This window comes from Hippichthys cyanospilos, chromosome 7 (genome assembly GCF_059441005.1).
Source record: "Hippichthys cyanospilos isolate Australia breed blue-spotted pipefish chromosome 7, RoL_Hcya_1.0, whole genome shotgun sequence".
In the NCBI taxonomy this organism is placed as follows: Eukaryota; Metazoa; Chordata; class Actinopteri; order Syngnathiformes; family Syngnathidae; genus Hippichthys; species Hippichthys cyanospilos.
In genome coordinates this window covers 6,488,911-6,511,262 of record NC_142375.1, presented here as the reverse complement: position 1 = coordinate 6,511,262, position 22,352 = coordinate 6,488,911, and the positions used below count along the sequence as shown (strand labels likewise).

At 38.7% G+C, this 22,352-nt stretch overlaps 1 protein-coding gene across 1 annotated transcript; it reads right to left on the bottom strand.

Annotated features, from left to right (window-relative positions):
* Positions 1 to 910: 910 nt before the first annotated feature.
* Positions 911 to 21,742, bottom strand: ccdc40 (coiled-coil domain 40 molecular ruler complex subunit). Its single transcript, XM_088420514.1, has 20 exons — positions 21,456 to 21,742; positions 20,803 to 20,940; positions 20,394 to 20,719; positions 15,838 to 15,996; positions 15,629 to 15,748; positions 15,118 to 15,243; positions 14,450 to 14,593; positions 14,233 to 14,373; positions 13,613 to 13,713; positions 13,203 to 13,261; positions 12,635 to 12,698; positions 10,594 to 10,810; positions 10,398 to 10,524; positions 7,771 to 8,011; positions 7,627 to 7,690; positions 7,444 to 7,564; positions 7,188 to 7,352; positions 6,361 to 6,479; positions 4,567 to 4,682; positions 911 to 3,250 (listed from the first exon to the last, which is right to left on the bottom strand). The coding sequence occupies exons 1-20, from the start codon at positions 21,667 to 21,669 to the stop codon at positions 3,043 to 3,045; spliced, it is 2,970 nt and encodes a 989-aa protein (XP_088276640.1). The 5' UTR covers positions 21,670 to 21,742; the 3' UTR covers positions 911 to 3,042.
* Between the last annotated feature and the right edge of the window lie 610 nt (positions 21,743 to 22,352).

The following is a 22,352-nucleotide window of genomic DNA, read 5'->3' as shown; positions in this document are numbered from 1 at the left end:
AGGTTGAACATGCTCCAACTGCAGTAAGTGCATTCACCAACATCTCTGCTTTCTGGTCTGCCAGTGCGTATGCCTCTGGCCACGTGAACTGAGAATATACCAGTTACCTCTGTCCATCACTGGAAAAGACCCTATAATATTCACAGCAACCTTCTACATGGGAGTTCCAACCCCTCGATGCGGAGTGATGCATGCGACTGGTCTTGGGCCTTTTTTAAGCCACACATTCTCCTTGTCCCGTTGATGCTGACCTCAGTAGAACCGTTGTCAAAGCTGTTAGGAGAATCTTCATACTGTCAAAATGCTCCAGACCGGTGATGTGGTTTCAGCACCGTCTCTCTGATAGCTCCAGGCACCACTACTATGAGTGTACATATTGTTTTAAAATTGATTTTCCCTTGACGTTCAATTTTTAGAACCTTCCTCTTTTCTGTCTTACTATTTAACTTTACTTTTCTTTCATCTCGTTTTTGCACCGCTCATACCTGTTTAATTTTGGAGTCTTTATATTAAAGGTCCTCTCTTAATCGAACAAACAATAAGTCAACCCATTCCCACCTCCTCCTTGTAAATGTCATCCCATCTGCTCCATACTTTCACTGCATATCGCACCGTCATCCGAGAAAATCATGTTCCCCTGGGATTCCAGTCCACCCTCATTTGTCAACTTAGGAACAATTATTATCGCAAAGAGGAAGGGGCTCAGAGCTAAATGCTGACACAACCCCACCTCCGCTCTAAACTCTGATCAGCCACAGTACACTTTACACTGATTGGCTGCCAAAAGATAAAATGGTGACACAGGTGCATGAGGAATGCCATTTGTGGACTTTTTTTGTAAAATAATTTGCAGAGAACGAGTTGTGCCTTGATCCTTGAATTAGAAAAGTGACAAAAAACAAAATTGTTTTTTCTTTCTTTATTTCCTCAAATACTTAACATATCTTAAGAATAATTTGGAAAAATAGATACAAGAGAAAATGTTTCCTATACTTAAATTCACAGACTGAAAATGTATGTGAAAATGGTTCATATGATATTCATTGGGGGCGTAAAGTACCAGACCTTCACAATGACTCTTTACAATCTTTTTAAAAGTTTGTGTTCAGTTATGACTTTTTTTTTTTTTTGTCTTTGCTTTGAATAGTCAAAATTGTTTTTGGAAGTCAAATACGTGACAGGGTTTCAAACATTTTAGTAAAACATGTTTTTGCTTTTGTTATTAAGAAAGGCGAAATGCATTGAATATGCACAGTATAAGCAACATGTAAATTTTGACCTGTCAAATGTCTAGAAAAGCACATCATTTAGAATCCTTTTTTGTCGAGGCCTGAGGACATGCCATTTTATGGTAAAAGAAGAAAGGCATTGAGCAAATATTGTTAAGCAGAAAACATTAAAAATAAGATTTACATACAGTAATAAAATCTACATGAAAATGAGCTATATTGAGCAAACATTCAATTACTGTATGTGTGCCTGCACAACCTAAAAAGATGACATTTTAATTGCCTTACTCAGTTACATAAGAGGGGCAAAATAGAAAAAGCTCTCGGCTCTTTTCAAAGTGCAAAAAGCAAGCTGGTCCACCCACCCACACAGACGTCCCATTTAAAAAGGGGCTCACCCGAGAACATTGCCATGTTAAAAGTGGATCTTGTTGAGGTTCTGCAGAAGAGCAGTATGTAAAATTGTGCTAACATGTTCATGCAAATGTCTATATATTTTGTAATTCACCAGACATCTTATTTCACAGTTATGTTATCATGGGCAGGTTAACACACGTACACATCTGTAACCACTGAACATATTCATGTGCATGCCAGATTCGACTTTGTTAGTGCATGTGTACTAACTATGTTGCAGCTTTGGTCAGGTGACTGTAGTCTGTCCGACCTCCTTTTGAAGTCACGTCTGCAACAAAGCTTGCTTCCAAGGGCCAACTTCAAAGTCACGCCAAATAAGCTACCAATATCCATAAAACAAAACAACTTATCTACACCTACCCCCTTGTTCTCTATAAATAAAACAAATAATTTTATCAAGTAAATGTACAGGTGAATTACAAATATAGTGTATAACTAAATAAAAACATTCAAAAATGATCTATTATTGATGAAAATGAATAATGAAGCACGATGATCTTGTACAATTTCTCAGGTTTACAATAGTCTATCTTTGTAGCACTATTTTTTTTTCATCTTTTTTAATGTAGTAAGAATTTCACACCTTTTTAGTTCTTTCTCATAATTATTCTTCGTTGAACACCTCTTGCTGAAACACACATTTGCTTTATGTTTGTTCTTGTCAACAACTGTTTAATTTTTAACAGCTTTTGGACACCTTGGCAAGATTGATTGATGTACACTTCATCCATTAATTGAGCTGTTTTTAAAAATGATTAATTATATCATTTTTACTTGATGTTTTCTTGGTCTGGTGCCAAAAATTGTATACTTTGTTTTGCCTAAATTCAATGATTGGTTATTAATGTCGAACCAGTTTTTATTGGATACAATTCTTTTACAGTGTTCAAAAGCTGTTCGAGAGCTTCTCCAGAACAATATAAAGTTGTGTCCTCTGCAAATTATAATGTTAAAGCAGTCAGTTAACTTGTTTTTATTGGTTAGTGCTCTAACAATAGTTTTTATTTTAGTATCATCTACTTAAAACATTTCCTACTACGTTGTTTTTAGTTAAGAGACGCAGGCATCAAAATAAGTACAGCGCATACTTGGCATTTTCTTTTAATTTTAACTTAGTCAAGATTGCAGAGAATGCGGACGCACCAGATGTAATTTACGAAACAAACTGTATATGTATATGTGTGTATAATAATTTAATATAAGTCTTTAAGTTATGAATAAAGTTGGTGGATTGGAGAAAAATGTGTGCCAAACAACTACTTCTTGTGCTCCCTTGAGAAGGACATCAATATTGGAATGTGCACCCCTGATCCTAGATACAGACTCATGTTTATTCATGTTTGTATAAGTATCGTGAGAAAATACAAATATATTTTTCCCCTGTCTACTTTTCCTTTTACCACAGGTCAGGCTCCACCCACACAATCTTCCTCTGCTCTTCCCAGATGACGGTGCGCAACCTGGTCAGTAGTGAGGTTTGATCACACCACGAATCAGGAGCCATGCGGTGATACAAACATGGCAGTTTGTCCAACAGCGTCTCTTCACTTCTGGAACACACCAGCAGATGCTCCTCAGACCAGTTGAGACGGTGAAGCTTTGACCTACAAGGTGGGTTGTCAATCGGTTAGTCCGGTTTTCAGAAGCAATTATACGTCATTTCAATATTGCCATTAATGATCTGGATAATGGTGGATTTATTAAAATAATCATCATCATCATCATCATCATTTCCCACCAAGGCAGTATTTCCCTCAAGTGATGGTTCTCTACCAAAGGCCTGGGAGTTTCAGGATTCTGCACAGGATCTTAGATTCTCCCAGTACTGATCTCTTCTGCATGGAGATGTCGGATGTTCTTGGGGGTTACTTCGTCCATGGCTCAATCAATACTTGCACCACCGTTGCCTTGACCAACTACATTTTCTCTAGTTCTTCCTTCAGTCCTGGATTTTACCCCAGCTTTTCATGTTTTCTTTTTCTGAGTTTTCCCAAGGATTTTTTTTTTTTTTTCCAGGCTTATGCTATTGACCCTGTTAGGGAAATGGCCAAAGACTATTTTTTTTTCTCCTTCTCATATCTTTTGTGTTTCTCTGCTTATTCAAGACTTGGAATGCCACTCTTGCGGCTGCATGACAACAGGCTTTGTCTTAATCTAAGTCCCATAGTTCATGGATCCAAGTCCCATAGCATCATGGCTTTGTTGTTCTCAACCACCTTCAGAGATGTCTGACATCTTGGTTCTGGGACCTCCAGTCCACACATGTGGTACAGATTTTCCTGGAAACCATTCCTGCAACCTGGTTTTGCTGTCCATGTACTGCATCCCTTGCTTGCTAGCATTGTTCAGCCTGTGGTGATATGCTGCACCGTCTTTGGGGCTGTTTTGCTTAACCTGCCACTAAGGTTATGTCTGATGTGGTCGACCCCATCATCATATGTTTGGAGCCTGTCCTTGAGCTGGCATGATTACTGAATATAACTCTAAGGATAGAAATATCCTCTGAACTAACAACTTGTAGTGTATCAGAAAGTATACTATCCACTGTTTTTTATCCATTTATTTTTTTTCAGTCTAGGCTCCATCTGACCCACCCATTTCCTGAAGATGAAAATGAGGACATGGTTGCATAGTTGCATAGCAAGATCTTGTCTGTCAAAACGCTGAAAAGTCAAATAACTTTAATTCACCTACTTTTAGTAGCGTGGGTGCATTATTGAACTTAGTTCTCTATATTTGAATGCATGGGGGGTGTCATTCTATTTAACATTGATTTAATAGTATAATATTTTCTGAAAAGCAGCCTAACAACTTTATGAACATGCATTTAAGGCTTTCTTTCTATTATGTGGTTCGGCCTTAGTAGTAGCCATCTAGTCTTGGTGTTCATATTGTTGAATAAAGGAGGAAGGAACAGTACCTGAGTTTGCGTGCGCTGCGTGCTGACTGGCCGATGAAGATGATAATAGGGAAGATCTCTGCTCTGTGCAGACGACGGACACAGTCCAGCCCCAGAGGTAAGACACAATGAATACCCTGTAAGATGGAGAGACAAAGAATCAGTGGAACCTAAGTGTGGCTGATCACAGGTTTATATTTCATTAACAGAGTAAGATAATTTTCCCCTTTGTTATGGTTATTGTACATTTAATCTGGTGCATCACAACTGATTGCAAAGGGGTCATACATGAGATATAATCAAAGAAGGAGATCACAAAAATTGTATTTTTACTCATTTTAGGCATCTTACTCGCTTCATATCTTAAACAACATTAAGACCCCCCCCCCCACACACACACACACACACACAAACTTGCTCACAATGCTGAATGCAGCCAGATGTGTTTCAGAACTTTTCCTCGTCTCTCTTGTTGTCACACAAGGTGAATTCCACGAGGCAAATTCACCAACAAGTTTCATCACACAGAAATGCAATTTTGCATTGCAAGAGATAGTGGGACTAAGGTGCCAAACAAATAATGAGATGGGGGTTGCCCTGCAGAGCTGACTGTTTTTATTCCACTCATTTCCTGTGTCCATTAAATTTAACTGAAGATTTTTGCTGTGCTCAGATTGCACTTTACCACAAATGGCTCATGAATATTCAGTATGAGGGTGGATTCAGACCATTTCATTGTTCCACTGTGATGCTTTCCATTGATTAGATGTGACCAGTGTGGAAAAATCTAATCATAGCTTGAATCTTATCTCTAAAAATTAAAGTTTAAACTGCATCCCATTGAAGGGTGCAGGGTTCCAGGCGTGGGGAAAAAACTAGTGGCTTGTATTGTGGAAAATATGATGAATGTATTTATGTTGTGAAATGCTTTCTTTTGTTTCAGACAGATATTTGAAGTGAAGCGTGAAATTCCCATTGTTAGTTTAAGTGCAATACATGCAGAGATATATGTCCAAGTAACTGGCTATTCCACTTATTTCAAATGTTTTTTTTTCTGAAATCTCAGACTTCTTAGATGAGATACATTTCTTTGCTTGCCCTCCAAATGTAGCTGTCTGTTTGTCGTGTATTTTTTTTTATCCTAAAGAAAAAGCAAGACTAGTTCAACCTATTTGTCGGAAATCAGGAACATGCTTTAACTGTTGCTTAGTAACTCATAATAAAGTTTGCAAATGGTAAAATGTTCATGAGATCAGAGAAGTTCATGATTTGTCCCAAAATATCCCTGGTTACCTTCTTTTTTTAATTAATTTATTAATTCTTTATATTTACTTTTAAATAATCAGAATCAAAAATTGACGGCACGGTGAAAGACTGGTTAGCACATCCAGTTTACACATTACAGTTAAGGTCCCGGATTCAATTTGCATGTTCTCCCCATGGTTGTGTAGTTCTTCTCTGGGCACTCTGATCTTTTCCCACATTCCAAAAACATGCATGGTCGGTGTATTTGACACTCCAATTTACCCTTAGATGTGATGGTGAGTGTGAATGGTTGTTTGTCTCTATGTGGCTCGCGATTGGCTGGCAACCAATCGAGGGTGTTCCTCGCTTACTGCCTGAAAAACCCAATTTGCTGTGTTGTGCTACTTCTGCTTCATCTCACGTCACTTGCTTGTAAACCAGTTACACCCTCACATTCACGTTAAAACACAAAGCCAACAAGGACACCTTGAAGAAGATAACAGTACGTGCATGTAATACTGTCAACCTCAAATGTGGGCTTCGTACATGCATATACAGACACACGCTGACCTTCTTCATGACTTTTTCCACACTCTGCAGGGTGTAGCAGCAGTTGCTTCCTTGATCACACTCCTCCAGGAGCTCCGACTTTTGCAGTCGGGCTGCATGATCACTGGAGGTCAACATCTCTGCAACAAAACAAGTCTTTTTTGTTTAGAGTGTGTACAGTATACATCAAAGAAAAACAATCAGTTTGCATCCATTCATCTGTCAATCCATCTGTCACTCAATCAATCAATCAACCAATCATCCAGCTATCCGTCCATCCACTATATATCTCTCGCTCTGTGTCTATCATAGAGACAGATGCTCAAAGTCCACTAAAACTTCTGATTGCATACCTAATCTAACTAATTACACTTTACAGGATACTGGCGTATGCAAAGAAACAGCAAATCAGCCTATCGCTAAGGAAAATCTCATTGAATTGTGGGATATGCTATTATTTTTCACATAAATGTCGAAGCCCTCTATGTATTGCTGCACTTGATAAAATGGTAATAAACAAGCGACGACAGTAGTCATTAACAGAAAAGCAATCCTCTTTAGGGATAATATCATAGTATGTTAGGAAGGTAACTATACAAAGATGTAGGATTCAAGACATGGTGGAAAAGATGGCGATGGGCATCTTTGGCATAGGGTGATGTCCGTGTAATTCTTTGAGTTGAAATTTAAAAATACAATACAGTTTTTTTGACGACAGATTTTTTTTGGTTTATTTTTTCTTTAACTCGTGACAAATATTTGCTATGCGCTGAGAGAATTTGATCGGCAGAGCAAGTGTACAGCTTGGAAGGGTTAGGGTCTTTTTCGAAATTCAGATTGTCTCTTACCGGGTTCACAGAGCTCAAAGCCCTGCCATCCTGCCACCTTCTTATCGAGGATACGTCCTAGGATGGATGGCAGCAACAGGACTGGTCGACAGATGGGTGGAAAGTGGGGTGTGACCGGAGTGTAGGGCATGAGAGTTAAACAACTTCTGGGTGCTGATGTTTGATCTAGGTGTGAGGGAATGGACAGAAATGATTCCTAATTTGGTGTGTATAAATGAGCCTTTTTTTTTCTAGAGCAAAACATTATGTTCTGTACCCAACTCTGTGCTCTTGCTCTTTTCATTCTCCACGCTGACCCAGAGAGGGTTTCGGCCCTGGCGACCCGTGCTGACGATCCTCACTGCTTTCTGAGTATTCTGATGCATAATGTCCCATTCCTGATGAGGGAAGTATTCAGCGCTGAGCTGTCCAATTGTACTTCATGAAGAGTCACGCCTACCTTTTGAGACTTTGACGTTTGAAGGTTCATATCTTCAATTGCATGAATAAGAAGCCGCTGTGCTCTGTGATCAAATCAGGAAGCAGAATGGTAAGTTATAATGAACATCAATTTCCCCAACCTGTGCATGTGGCCTTTTGATACCTGTAGTAGTTGGGTACTAATCCACTATCAAGGGCCAGAAGTTGGCAGGGATGAACTTGATTGGCATACCACGAGTCTTCCGTTTCAGCTGGGCGTGTGTTGGTCACATGAAGAATGTCATTGCAGGACACAGCCAATGTCCCTTTGGGACCTGCTGGGATGGTCACGTTGACACGGACATAGAAAGAGTCACCCGATGACATCTCACTCTCCTGCAATTGCTGAAGCAGTGCCTCGTAATCTGTGCAATAGGGAGAGAAAAGTACCGTTTTGTAAAATGAGGGCACACACACATCAATAATTGTGATTCTGATAGGCACTAAATCAATTGTTGTGATTAATTTGTTTTTTCCTTGTTTATTTATTTATTTATTTTTACATCTACTGTGTAACGGTATTTAAAACTGCATGTACCGCAGTGAATGTCATCAACAAGTACTGAAAACAATATCGTGGTGACAGCCTTGTACTTTGGTCTGTATCGAATGAATCCACCCAACATTCATTAACTTGATGCAAATTTTCCTAGTTTTTCTATGGCTGGCTGAATGTGTTTGAGTGACACATTAAATAAAACAGACACACATTCTTGAGGATGGAGCACTCTGAATGTTCAAAGTGATGCTGAATTGTTAGCAAAGACTGGATATTATTATTTACAATTCTGAAACGTGAAAAAGCAGACAATTAAAAGCATTTACGTGGAATCTTCTAAATAGATCGATTACCCTTCATTCTGTCTCTGCGTTCTTAGTATGGGTATAATATGTAGGTGTTTTACCTTGATTTATAGATTGATTTAAAATCCAAAACCCAATTACAATAGAGATTGGATGTTGTGTAAAATATTGTGCTATACAATATATAATTTAATTGAATAAATGACAAGTCCACCGGTATTTATGAGTGATGGTTATCGAGTTGTGTTTGCAAATAATCTTATATTTTGAATTTTATGTCCACAACATGATTGATTTAAAATCCAAAACCCAATTACAATTGAGATTGGATGTTGTGTAAAAGATTGTGCAATACAATACATAATTTAATTGAATAAATGACAAGTACACCGGTATTCATGAGTAATGGTTATCGAGTTGTGTTTGCAAATAATCTTATACTGTATTTTGAATTTTATGTCTACAACATGCAACCTGTCTGTGACTTGTGTTTGAAAGCTTAACAGCCTAAAACCCATGCGCATTGGAGACATTGTGACGTCACAGACAACGGGTGTGCTCAAGGTGTTTATTATGTGTGAGTCAAATGAATGCAACCTGGCCATTCAGACTGAAGTCGCAGGTCAAGAGATCCAATATGTATCGGATTTAGCAACACATACCTAAGTGGCTTGGGTCGCATTTGAAAATTTCAGATGTGTTGTTCATCAAAAGATAATATACAAATCTGACAAGGGAAAAAAAGTCCGCAGTTGTGTTACTTCAGATTGCAGTGTGAACCTAGCTTTAGATGAGCTGACACAGAGGGAAAAACTGTACTTTGATCTGACAAGTCTCCATTTCATATTATTTTTGGAAATCATTAGCCGACCCAAATATGTGGTCATGTAAACGCGTTGAGTTATCTCCTTTGAATGGCTCATTGGTCTGTGTTCTTTGTTTTTCAATACAATAGTACCTAAAATATTGGCAGCGTTGCTGTTTAGAACTTGCTGTATTGAGATTAAGGGGGAGAAGGAAAACTTATTGTAGGGAGAGGTAAATGTTACGTTGACACTTTCTAAGTATTAATTCTCCATGAAGAAAAACAAACGAAGCAAAAATTCAGATGCTACAAAGATACTCACTTTGGGAGCGAGGAGGAAACCAGTTACTGTACTTTGTTACTGTGGTGACATTGGTTTTATGGGCAGGAGAAATGATACACTCATCAATTCGTTTTATTAGTTGCTCATTCTCATTAGGGTTGCAGTTAAACTGGACCAAGCCGTCCTCAGAAAGAAAGCGAGGTACACCTTTACCTGGTTGCCAGCAAATCCCAGAAAATAGGAAGTAGAAATGATACTATGTGCATCTTGACCTAAGCCATCCATCTCGATTGGGGTTAACGGAATTGACATTAATCTATTTGCTTACGCATGTCGGAATATATTCTAGATGATTCAAAAACCTCCATTTTGGCACGATTTGATCTTAAAATATATTGTCTGCATTCAATGGTTGCTAATGACAGTATACTGTAGGCCAGAAAAGAACCAAGCCCCTTGTTCTCAGCACAAAATTCAAAAGCCAGAATCTGTCATGGTATAGGGGTCTCTTAATGCCCATTGCATAGATAACTTGCGCATCTGTGAACCACCTTTAGGGCTGAAAGGTACAAACAGGTTTTGAAACAATATATGATGCAGTCCAAGTGATGTCTTATTCAGGAACACTCCTGCTTATTTCAGTAAAACAATGCAAAGCCACTTTCTTGCATTTTTCAACAGTATTATGTTGTGGAACAAACGTGCTGTGGTCTTCCAGCAGTCTAGGCAGTAACTAGAAATCTGTCATGAATACTACAGTATGTTTGCCATTTATGTTTTTGAATACACTCAGGAAAATCAGGAAAAAAAATGGACGATGTCAGATTTGCAGGTTTCAAGTACATGCTGTGGAACATACCATCTTGCCTGGGACGCAAAGAGAGATGGCAGAGACCAGTGACCTGGCCAAGTGCCCACAGGGCTTCTTCTAAAGTGGAATCTTCCAGTACCATCCTGAGAGCTTTCTCGTCCTGTTGGTATCTCACCTGAAAATGATCAATGTGTTATAACCATAATGATCAATGTGTTATAGTCATCAAATAGACTTGTCTCACCTCCACTATTTGTGCTCCGTGGGTGATACCAACAGTATGTGCAGCACTCCCTTCTGTGACTTTATGCACAAATACTCCAGTCTTATTACCCCCAACCACTGCAATCTGACTTAGCAGTGTTTCCCCCTGGAAGGCAATGGTGACTACGCGGCCACTAATGCGCACTGCTTTGGCTCGTGAGCGCACGAGGAATGGCGGTACAGAATTTTTATCCAAACTGGTGAGAGATTAGAGAAGATTAAATAAAGCACATTTCAGTTATGTAATATGTTCCATCAATTAATTGATCAATCAAAAGCAAAGTCAATAAAGCATCCACCCATCATATTAGTTGAAATTATGTTGTGTGTGGTCTAGAGGAAATCACATTTTTTTGTCACTAACAAAAAGTTGACCCCTGCAAACTGTTGAAAACTCAGAATTTAAAATAACACATAGCCTTTTGACAGCAATTTAAGGATGATGTGTACTGCTTCTCGGGCATTAGTGAAACAGTCTGGCCCTAGTTTAGCTGGAGAAAGTTCGTGGCGATCCACAATTTGACAGCCAGAATGTGCTTTGCTTAGTATCATCAACACAGCTACAGAACTTCACTCTGTGTCTGCCAATGATACAGCCATTAGGACACATATAGACACTGAAAAATAAAGGGTCTAAAATTGATCCCCAAGGCACACCACACTCTACTTCAGAAACGTTCACCATCCATCCATTTTCCAGCTAATGCATATTTGGAAGACTTCCTAGTTAGCTCAGGATATATTCTTGGTTTGGGCCATTCTCTGTGAAGTTAAAGACACTGATTAATTTTCCTTGCCCTCATTTAGGAGCACCCTGCAACTGTGCTTTCTGGAGAAAGGCTATTTGACCCACTTTTGTACAGTATACTAACTTATGGAAGAAGGCAAAAGACTTGTAAAACAGGAGTTTTGTATTGCTGTTTACAGGGTTAATTTTGGACTTTTCGCCTCATATAAACACATGGAATTGCAAAACAGTCACTCAAGCGCCTGCTGATGGTCCCAAATGCTTTTTTTTGTTTCAATACACTTATAAGCCGTGTTCTTCACCTCTCATTGGAGTGGTTTGCAGCCTAGTATGAAGCAATTGAAATGAAGATCAGCACCGCCAAATCTGGGACCATGGTTGGGGTTGGGATGGTCCCCAGAGTGGGAGAGTTCACAAATGTCTATCTTCACAAGTGAGGGCAGAAGGGAGAGTAAGATTGACAGGGGGATCAATCCAGCGTCTGCTGTGATGGGGACTCTGTATCGGTCTGTTGTAATGAAGAAGAAGCTTAGCCTAAAGCTGAAGCTCTTCATTTATCGGTCAATCTATATTCCTACCTCACCTATGGTCCCCAGTTGTGGGTTGTTACCAAAAGAACAAGATCCCAGATGCAGGCGGCGGCCGAAATGAGTTTCAGCCGCTTGGTTTCTGGGCCCTCCCTTAGAGATACAGTGAAAAGGTCATTCATCTGGGAGGGGCTAAGTTAAGCCACTGATGTTTCAAGTTGAGAGGAGCCAGCTGAGGTGGCTGAAGCATCAAGATAGGATGCTCCCTGAGGTGTTCTTGGCATGTCCCACCAAGGAGGACACCCCAGGGATGACCCAGGATACAATGGAGAGATTTTGTCTCTTGTCTGGCCTGGGAACATCAAGGGATCCCCGGAGGAGCTGAATGAAGTGGCTGGGGAGAGGGATGTCTGCTAAAGGTTTTGCCCTTACAGCCCTTGGATGGATGATCTGCTCAGTAAAAATAATTATCAAGATTCGAGCCCCAGACTTAAATTACATACAAAATTGGATGATTTATCAATTAATCAATATATATATATATATATATATATATATATATATATATATATATATATATATATATATATATATATATATATATATATGTTGTGTGTGTGTGTGCGTGCGTGCATGCGTGTGTGTGTGTGTGTGTGTGTGTGCGTGCATAATATCACTTCCTCCAAAATGTCACATGAACTATAATCTTTATCATCATTATATCGTTGTTTGTAGGATAGGCTCACCTGTATGTGTCTTTGGTTCGAGCAAGCGCACATTGTCGTGGTGGGGTTTTGTCTCTGCTATACACTAAACAAAAGAGAATATATTTAATGGTTTGGCATTCCCCTGTGAAATAAGTAAAAACTAAAGAGACCGTGATAAGACCACACTTAAAGTCTTTCTAGATCACTATACAAAGAAACACAAGTTGAAAATTTATGGCCACATATACAGTAGCTAATCCAACGTTTTCAAAAACACCTTTGGCCAATTTTAGTCTTTAATTACCCAAGCATGCATGTTTATTACAGGAGGAAGGTGGAGTGTCTGGAAAAAACCCATGAAAGCACAGTGATGACAACCAATTTTTACATATAGCCTACTGTATGTTCTTACCAACCTCCACCTGGATCTTCTCAGTAAGAGGCACATATGTGAATCAGTTGCCCAATGGGTTGCTGTATTACATTTTTGTTTTTTTTCTACTAATTGTCTGAGAGGAATGACAGACTTTGAATGCCTTTCAGTTCACTGAACTCTTCCACGCCAAAACACATGCTTTACTCTTGTATGTCGAGAAGGAAAACATACCACAGGGGAGGATTTCAAAGTCATCCACTGAAGAATCATCAGTCTCTACTGTATCCAGGCTACAAAATAAAATAAAAGATCAGTATCATATTTGTGAGTGTCTCTGCCAACAAATAAACACACAAACACAATGTTTACCTTCATACAAAGAAGTTAAGTTTAGTAAACATGTACCTTTTGAGTCTAGCAACACAGACAGGTTTGACAGGCTAAGATGATCACATTGTTTGGGGAGTAAAATATTTTCTCACAACGTCAGTGAGTGGTTGCTCTGCGGTTACGCACACTAGGCATGCCAAAGTCATGCCCTCTGGCAGTTGTCTGTAAAACCTCTTCAAGGACCTTTGAGCTAATAGTTTACTTTCAAAAACAAAAACCCAGTCAAAATGCACTCACAGAACCACACTCACCTGCTGTCTTCATAAAGAGATCCCTCTCTTTGACGGAGGGACTGTGGACTGGGGGGCTCTACATTTCTGGATCGAACACTACTTTCCAACGGATCTTCACACTATAAAGGACGACGTGTGCACATACACAAATAAAAATCATCATTTTAAAACACGGGTAGAGAAGTTGGCTGAACACCCAAGTGAGGTATTCATTTTAACAAATGCTTGCAGAACACAAACGTGGGCAAATAGTTGGACCTGAGAATGCGGCACCCCCCAGCCCCCCAACAACACACTCACCGAAAATCGACAAACAAATTTAAAAATTAAATACAATGAACACTACAACATACACAAAACTGAGGCTTTCAACAGTCTTTGACATGCAAAACTGCATTCTTTTCTTGTTATGACAACGTGCGTTTGTTGTGTCTTAAAAAGTAACAGGTGTCGCAACTACCTCTAGCAATGAAGCATAAATAAGCATAAAAACTGCACACTATTATGCAGCTACTCGTTGTGTACGGCGTTGCTTGTGGATACGGAAACATTTTGAGACAATCCTTAGCTGAAAAGGGTTTCAAACGCACCCCTAAGATGTGGCCATTTCAACAGTAACTTAACTTTCATTCACACACCTCTGATGAAAAGGAAATCAATGATGAAGGACTAACTGCATCCATTCGGCAAAGTCTGCGTCTGTTTGGGAATGATGAATCTCCAGATTTGGACACTGGGACGCCTTTGGATAAAGAACACTTCCAGCCAATCCCTCTCTCCTTATAGAGGAACAAAAAGCATGTCATCAGTAATTCTGTTACTCTTTGCGCCAATGCATTTCTGGTCCAAAATTACGTTCGAGCTCTGCCATTCTTTGCTGTGTTGGACATTCATGCTGAAGGCTCTCTCTTGAAGCTCCATCATTTGAGACCTCAGGATGTCTTTCTCAGCCAGGATGCAGGCGATCTGGGTCTGGGCCTCATTTCTGGAATTGTATGCCTCGGAAAGAAATCAAAGCAAGTCAGTTGATCATTTTAGCCAGCGTTGATCACATACACGTTCACACACTCACTTGTCACATCGATTGCGTAGATAGATATACTGTATAATGACTCGTAATTGATCCCAATGAGTCCAATGTTGTTAGTGTGACATTTGCGGCACTTTGTCCGATCCTTTGAGCTTTAGATGAAAGGCATTTCACACCAAAGGCAAAGCATTGAAGGAAAGGACTAGGGAGCTGAAATTTCAGATGGTGTGACGTGTCAAATTTCAACATGGCACGACCAACTTAGTAATCATACAATGTGCCCATTTATTGTCTAAAATACTCAGAAAATGGTATGTGCTGAAGCCCCCCTCTTAAAAGACATAGGGGCCACAATAATTTGCTGGGTTTAAAAACAGGCCGATTGACAGAGTTAAAACGGTCCTCTGATTTTTAGAAAGGGGTTTGGTCTCTAGTTCAATGTCATTTTAAATGTTTCAATAACATTGCCCTAGTATACATTGTTTTTTCTTACTTGATCTCTTTCCGCCTGCAGCTCTCTCATCTGGTTCTGCATCACAGTGCTCTTTTGGTGGTGCATGTTACAGTCCAGGGTAAGCTGCTGCACTTGGAGGGACAGACACTCATTCTGATCCAGAAGCTGAATAATAACACACAGAATGTAGTTGTGTGAATTATTTGCATGAAAATGATAAAGACACACACAGGATTTAAAATCAACACTATGCTTAACGACGGACAACTAACGATTTTGCATTTACAGTACATCATTTGCTGACAAAGATATTTGGAATACAAGCTCCAGCATTCCATTGGGGTGCTGTCAAGTTTTCACAGTTTGGTATGGTACAAGGGCCTAGCTGTTATTCAAGAACTTCCACAATCTTGAATGACATACAGTTATTTTATGCAAGTCACACTAGTGCCTAAAAAATGTATTTGACGTCATGTTACCTGCATCAGCGATCCTCTCAGAAGCTGTTGAATTTGGATAAAAACGTTTTGGTCATAGCCAAGAAACTCACCTTCTGTTTCTCTCTGTGCATCTGTTCATTCTCTTCTCTGTAACACTTGAGCTGACCTGCGAGCTCCACTTGGCTATCAATAGCCTCAGCCAGGTCCTGAGCAAGAATATCCTGATGAGCCTGAAAAAGAATACCAGTCGATAACATACCTACATGGCAGTTAGAATTGTCGAATGAATGATGAATGATTATGTGTTTTGTTTTCTCACTGGGTTCAGTTTTTCTATCTTCACTAACTGGCAGCGCAGACTCCTGACTTCTTCCTGCAGCTGAAATGCCTCAGCTATAGGCACAGATCTCAGAGAGCGCCGTTTCTGGAAGTCACTCTCCGTTTGGGCCTTTTGCAATTCCGTTTGCAATTGATATATCTGTCACCGTGCAGGACACAAAAACAATGAATGGGGTGAGAAAAATATATTTGTAGTGTGATAAATCACAAAGTACAGTTTCCATAATTTAACAGCAGCTATCAATGCTAATTTCAAACATGACATGTAAATGTAAAGCGTCAGGATTATCTACTAAACACAAACCTAACACAACTTTTCTTTAAAACTAAATTAGAATAATGATTAGCGCCACGACTATTTTCCAATCTTTATTTGTTTCAGCAAAGAGTCTCAGTCAGATTCAGGCTGAAGCAAATCATTCTTACTTTCTTTGGACAAACCAAGCGCCAACATTCATGGATAACGAACACCATATGTTTATATTTTATTGATTGACCTGAACTAACTGAATGCCAATTTACAGTCAAAGTTTACAGTCAAATGACAGCGTTTTCTTGGTTTGTGGGCATGAATGTATTTTACTGCTTCCTGGTGTAAGATGCATGCTGCTGGCTTTACTTGTTGCTACGATGAATAAACAACATTGTTAGAAAGTAAAAAAAGTCTGTTAGGCAAAAATGGGATGCTGGATTCTAGTTATGGTAAGCAATTTTAAACTATTGTAAAAATACAGTATATATTCTGTAGTGGAAGTTTCATCCAACTTGCTGGATAAATGGCGTGTGTTAGCATGTGTGTCTTTTTGAAAATGTAGACATGCAATCTGCTCAAATTAATACAGCCGTAGTACGTAATATGGCTGGATTCATTTAATGTTATAAAAAAAGAAAAGCAGCAGTATGAGTAGCTCTTGCTGGAACTGTTTTCTTTCTCAATATGAGCTGAGATTCTTTTCTGGGTAATTTATATAGCAGAAGAGCGGATTTGAACAAGATTCTAATGGAGTGTGTGCTTGAAGTAGTGGGTCTTCTACTGTTGATGAAATCAATTTCCGTCAAACATTTGGAATATACTTTCGAGTGACATTTTTTTCCCCCTCCATGACCCCCCTTTTTTTTTAACTGGGTACACTCATAGCATGGAGTGTCTTACAGTATGTGAAATATGGGATTGTTACAAATTTATATTATAAAAAAAAAAAATACTTCACATCTGCATGAATTCATTACTCTTAGCATGGTATTCAGCCAGCATGGAATTTTATTCCACTGCTATGCCGATATAACCCCATTCCCACAACAGTCCACATCCTCTTTCACCTGCCTGGAGGAGATAAAGGCATGGATAATGAATAACATCCTGAAATTTAAAAAGCTATTAACCATTTTTATTGGATGGTGATTGGATTGGTGATGGGACTTTGGTTCTTTTATGGGAGTCATTCATTGAGCCAATCTAAAGATTCACTCTTTTGGCTCCAGTAATCTAAAGATTGGCTTGAAGGAATACATATATATATATATATATATATATATATATATATATATATATATATATATATATATATATATATATATATATATATATATATATAATATAAATAATATATATATATATATATATATATATATATATATATATATATATATATATATATATATATATATATATATATATATATATATATATATATATATATATATATATATATATATATATATATATATATATATATATATATATTAGTTTATTTAAAAATATCACTGTTTCACTCATGAAATAAACACTGAGATTTGTAATTCACCACAATTCCATGTCATAATTCAACTGTTAAAGTGATGGAAAATTGAGTACAGTGCATTAAACATTTAAGGAATTGCTTCATTTTGGCAAATGGAAAAGTCTAGAACTGACATTGCAAAAAAAAAAATCTCAGCCGGAAAAAAAAACGCGTCAAGAATAATAAAGAGCGTCAGTGGAAAAAAAAATGTCAGCTGTCGGTTGATTGTTGTTTTTTCCACTACCCCGAATTGACAGCTCTAACTTCATTTCCAAACAACAGCTGTGTGAGCATGATTGATTTCAGAGCAGCACCGCGTTGCTCACATTGCAGCCTGTTCACTCTGGTAACCAAAGATGATCAAGTGGAACTTCAAAATCAAATTGTATTCATGCAATTCATGTCAATATTACTTAAGTTAGCTTAGGTACTGTTTATTTTGAAGGATTAGCTGACAGCACATTGTCCCGTATGTCTAGTACTATGACTCAAAAAATAATAAAACAAAACGTTTGAGCAGCTCCGGTATAGAAAAACAAGCATTCAACATTTCTTATGCTCTCCAAAACATAAGATAATCATGAAGAACACTTTACACACAATGGCTAGCATTCATGTGTACAGCGCATCTGAAATGTTTGGACAAAAGCGACTGTATCTCATCTATCAAATCTTGCCATTAGCCGCTCACGTCTACCTGGTCGCAATCAAGCGGTTCTTATGTTCTTAATTTGCTGTGTGAAATTCTAAAATGGTTTTATGTACTTTCTGCAATGTGCTCAAATACTAGTCATTGCTTTGAACAGTGAATGACTATTTATTTGGAGGTTCAAGTCTCAGCACAAATCTGAAGTGACAGAGTACTCTCGACTACACCCTTTCTGCCACTGGGAGAAACGTTGCGAGTTAGGGTTGGAAATCTCCAGTTTCCCCAAATCATCAACTGTGACTAGTAGGCGTATGTTATACGCTGATATATACAGGCCATTCGAATTCTGAAAAAAAATCCTCATGCGGTAATCTGCCTAATCACCAGTCACTTTACCACACACGCACATGTACCTGACAAACCCTGCACAGTGCAGGAAACCTGCTAAATACATCATGTTTGCACCACATGCCATTTTGCACTGTTATCCTCATATGTATACAGTTTCTTCCACTCCATCTATTCCATAATTTGCTCAGAATATAAATTTATTCATTTATTAGTGCTTCATTATTTCCGCCCTTATTGCGCTATTACCATTTATTTTTTCATTGCCTGCTTTATTCTTTACTCAATTATGGAATGTCGTCTGCTTAGGGAAGTGAACGGAATAAGAATTTCATTGTGTAGTATGACTATGCATATGACAATAAAACTCTTGAATCTTGAAGTTTGACATAAAAGCTTACATTAGTGCATTAATGCTAATACTATGTCACCATTTACCTCACGGTGATTTACTCACAGTGCTGGCCTCTCTATCAGGTTTTATTGAAAGAATCCAACCAATATCCTCTCCCAAAAAACACATTTCTGACAATTCTGGCAAAGTACTCCATAGGAAGACCGTAACAACTAGGGCTGTGCAGGTCGTTCCAAGTATCGAGAGAATTTAGATTAATCCCTGTAAAGTTTTAATACCAAAATGTTTGTTTGTTTATTTTTTGAGTATCTGGGTCACCACACTCACCTTCACATTTTAGTGCAGGGATAGGGGACACACTTGACGGCTTTCCTCACAATAGCTACAATCATTTTCATTTTCACTATTGTTCAATACTATTTCGGAGCACAGTTGATTGATTTTTACGGATTCTCACCTACAATTTCCAGTTTCCTTACTTTTACTCCAGTTTACTCCTGCTTTGGTTCCAACCTCCATGTCTGACTTGATGCTAATGCTAATTGTAGAACTTTTTAAAATAAAAAGTTAACGCAATTAAGATGAATGTTTAAAAAACTAACACGTTGTTTAAGGGAATACATATTTTAAAATACCATAGTATATTGTGTCCCTAAAAACTACTTGGTAATGGTATTGGTGATACTTGGCACCAGTGTTGACACAGTATTGATCAATGTTAAAGCAGAAACAAATAAAAAATACAACATTATGTGGTATTGGTTTTACTAATAGCAAGAACTCTCTGGCAAATGAAAGCTTGAGTTTTCTTTTTTGTTTGTTAATGTAAATTTGCTACATTACAGTACCACAGTTCAATCGTATATACAGTAGATATAAGTACACTACGTTTGCATTTAATGTTTTAGAATCGTTGATTTTCATATATTTATTTTAGATCATATTTCAATGTGACTTTGTGAGACATTTAAAATTAATTATTTTTTTTAGTTTTTTGTGTGTGTTTTCTTTCTCCTGTTTTTAGAATTCATTTCGGCCGCCACCTGCATCCGTGATCTTGTTCTTTTGGTAACAACCCACAACTGGGGATCATAGGTGAGGTAGAAACTTAGATTGTTGATTTTCATTCACCCTGTGCATAATTTTACGGTGAGTGATAATTGACTTACATTTTGATAGTTTTGAACTGAGACAGAAAGGATAAATCAATGTTTGTATATGGTTTTCGACGTGACAATATAAAACAATTGGCCCCAAATCAACAAAATATTTATAAAACTTTAATTGTGGGATGTAGTCATGCAATTAATTTTACAAATTTCCAGTGAGATCATAAGCTATGATCGAGCACATTTTAGGCTGGTCTATTTTTAGAAATGAAGACATTGGCCATGATTACCAACCTGCAGGTTGAGATCATGGAGGCGCATGCTCATAGCCGATTTCTCCTCGATGGCTGCAGTATAGCGCACATGCAAGTCGCACTTCTCTTCCTTCAATTGGGTAACTTCCCGTTGCAGCGAAGACACGTTTCTACGTATGCGCTCGTATTCCAACTGAAGGCATCTGGACTTTTCCTCATGCTCCATTATCTGCTGGATCTCAGACTCCAGCGAGGAACAACGAGCAGTCATTTTTCCAGCCTCGCAACGAGCTTCCCAAAGCTCATTCTGCATTCCGGTTACTGCTCTGATAAGGTACTCAGTCAATTCAGAATACTTTATCAAGCCTGCGTGGAGAAAAGGTCAGATAAGGTCAGACAAGGAAATAAATACAACTCATTTGGCACTTGGAAGACATTTGATCACAAACCGCTGAATCTGGAGGGTTCTGAGCTGGGCTTGCGTCCAGTAACTTGAGTGTAGAGGGTTGGGTAGTGGATCATTAGGCTTTCCAGCAAAGCCACTGCACCGTTCCTACCTTGCGTCCGCAGCAGATCCATCATATGACCTGCAAACAACGGGGAGACATCCTTATATCCTAACTCGAGAAGAGAGCACATTACGGTATACCCTTTATCTCTGTGGAGCATATAGAGGAAAATACACTTGTTGAATATTGAAATTTTGTCAGACGTTATGTTTACTTTCTGAACTTTTATTTGTTGAAGCATAGGCTTCACCATTATTATACTTAAGTCTAGGGTTCAACTAAGGAGTTTTTGAAGAAATTCTCATTTGCAATGCCAATGTGGCAGCAGAAAGCAGAGGTTTTCACTTTGGATTAAAAGCCAAAGCGAGCCCATTTCACAAGGAAAGCACATGTGGAATATCCCACTGATATGACTATTGTAACTTAATTACAAAATAAATACAATTACGTCATTATATTTTGCAGGTGACTCAGTGAGCGCGTCTATGTTTTGATCAGGAAGGAGTTGAGTGTGCATTCGAGAGCAGACCTGGTGCTCAGTGCAGATTTAAGTTAGAAAAAAAAAAAGAAACAAAACATCAGCAACATCTTACTTGTTCTCATTGAGCGATTGGTGAGGTTGTGGCTGGAGAGGATTTCGTCCTCATCCATCTCAGTGAGCACTCTGGCCTGCCTAAGATACGGGATCACGATGCATGGTCGCACGCCCAAGGAGAGTCGATGGCGGTTATCATTGATGAGTTCCCACAGTTCCTCTTCACCCATCTCCTTCAGGTCTGGACCTTCTGGCAGGCCTTCTCCTGCCATCTTGAGTGTGTGGTGCAAATCAGCGATAATGTTTGCCTGCTGCTGCCACCGCTCAGTCACTCATTACTGGAGCTAGACCAGAACGACACTGAGACTCGAGGAGGCAGACCCAAAGTATGAAAAGCACTGTCTTTCCACACCCACTGGGTGTTTGTGTCAAATAAAGTGTACAGTATGTGTATGTGTGTTGTGTTGATGCGTGGGTGTGCGGGAAAACCTGTAATACAAGACCTCTGATGGCGTAGTAATAGCAGACTCCGTACATTGAAAAGATGGCATAAACTCAAAACGGTGTTGTAATCACATAATTACATGTACACAACAACTACAAAGCAGACCATTGGACTGCATCAACCTCCTTCCCCTTAACACCACAGTCCAAGACACAGGAACATACATCAATTGGCATGCAATAGTCTTGTGTTTTACTCGTACCACCTGAGCCGTCATGGACTCGGCACAAAATAACCCTCGCCAGAGAGCATGCATGTGCTGAATGACCGATCACTTGAGGTGATTTGTTATAGTGTGAAATGATGAAAATGTATCTAAATCGAATGACACCACAAAAATGGTGCAGCTCTGCATATATGAACGCTTTATCTCTAAATGTCTAAATTTAGATTGCCTTGGTAATTCCTCAATAACGAAGCCCAACGCACATACCAGGCAGCTGACAGGAG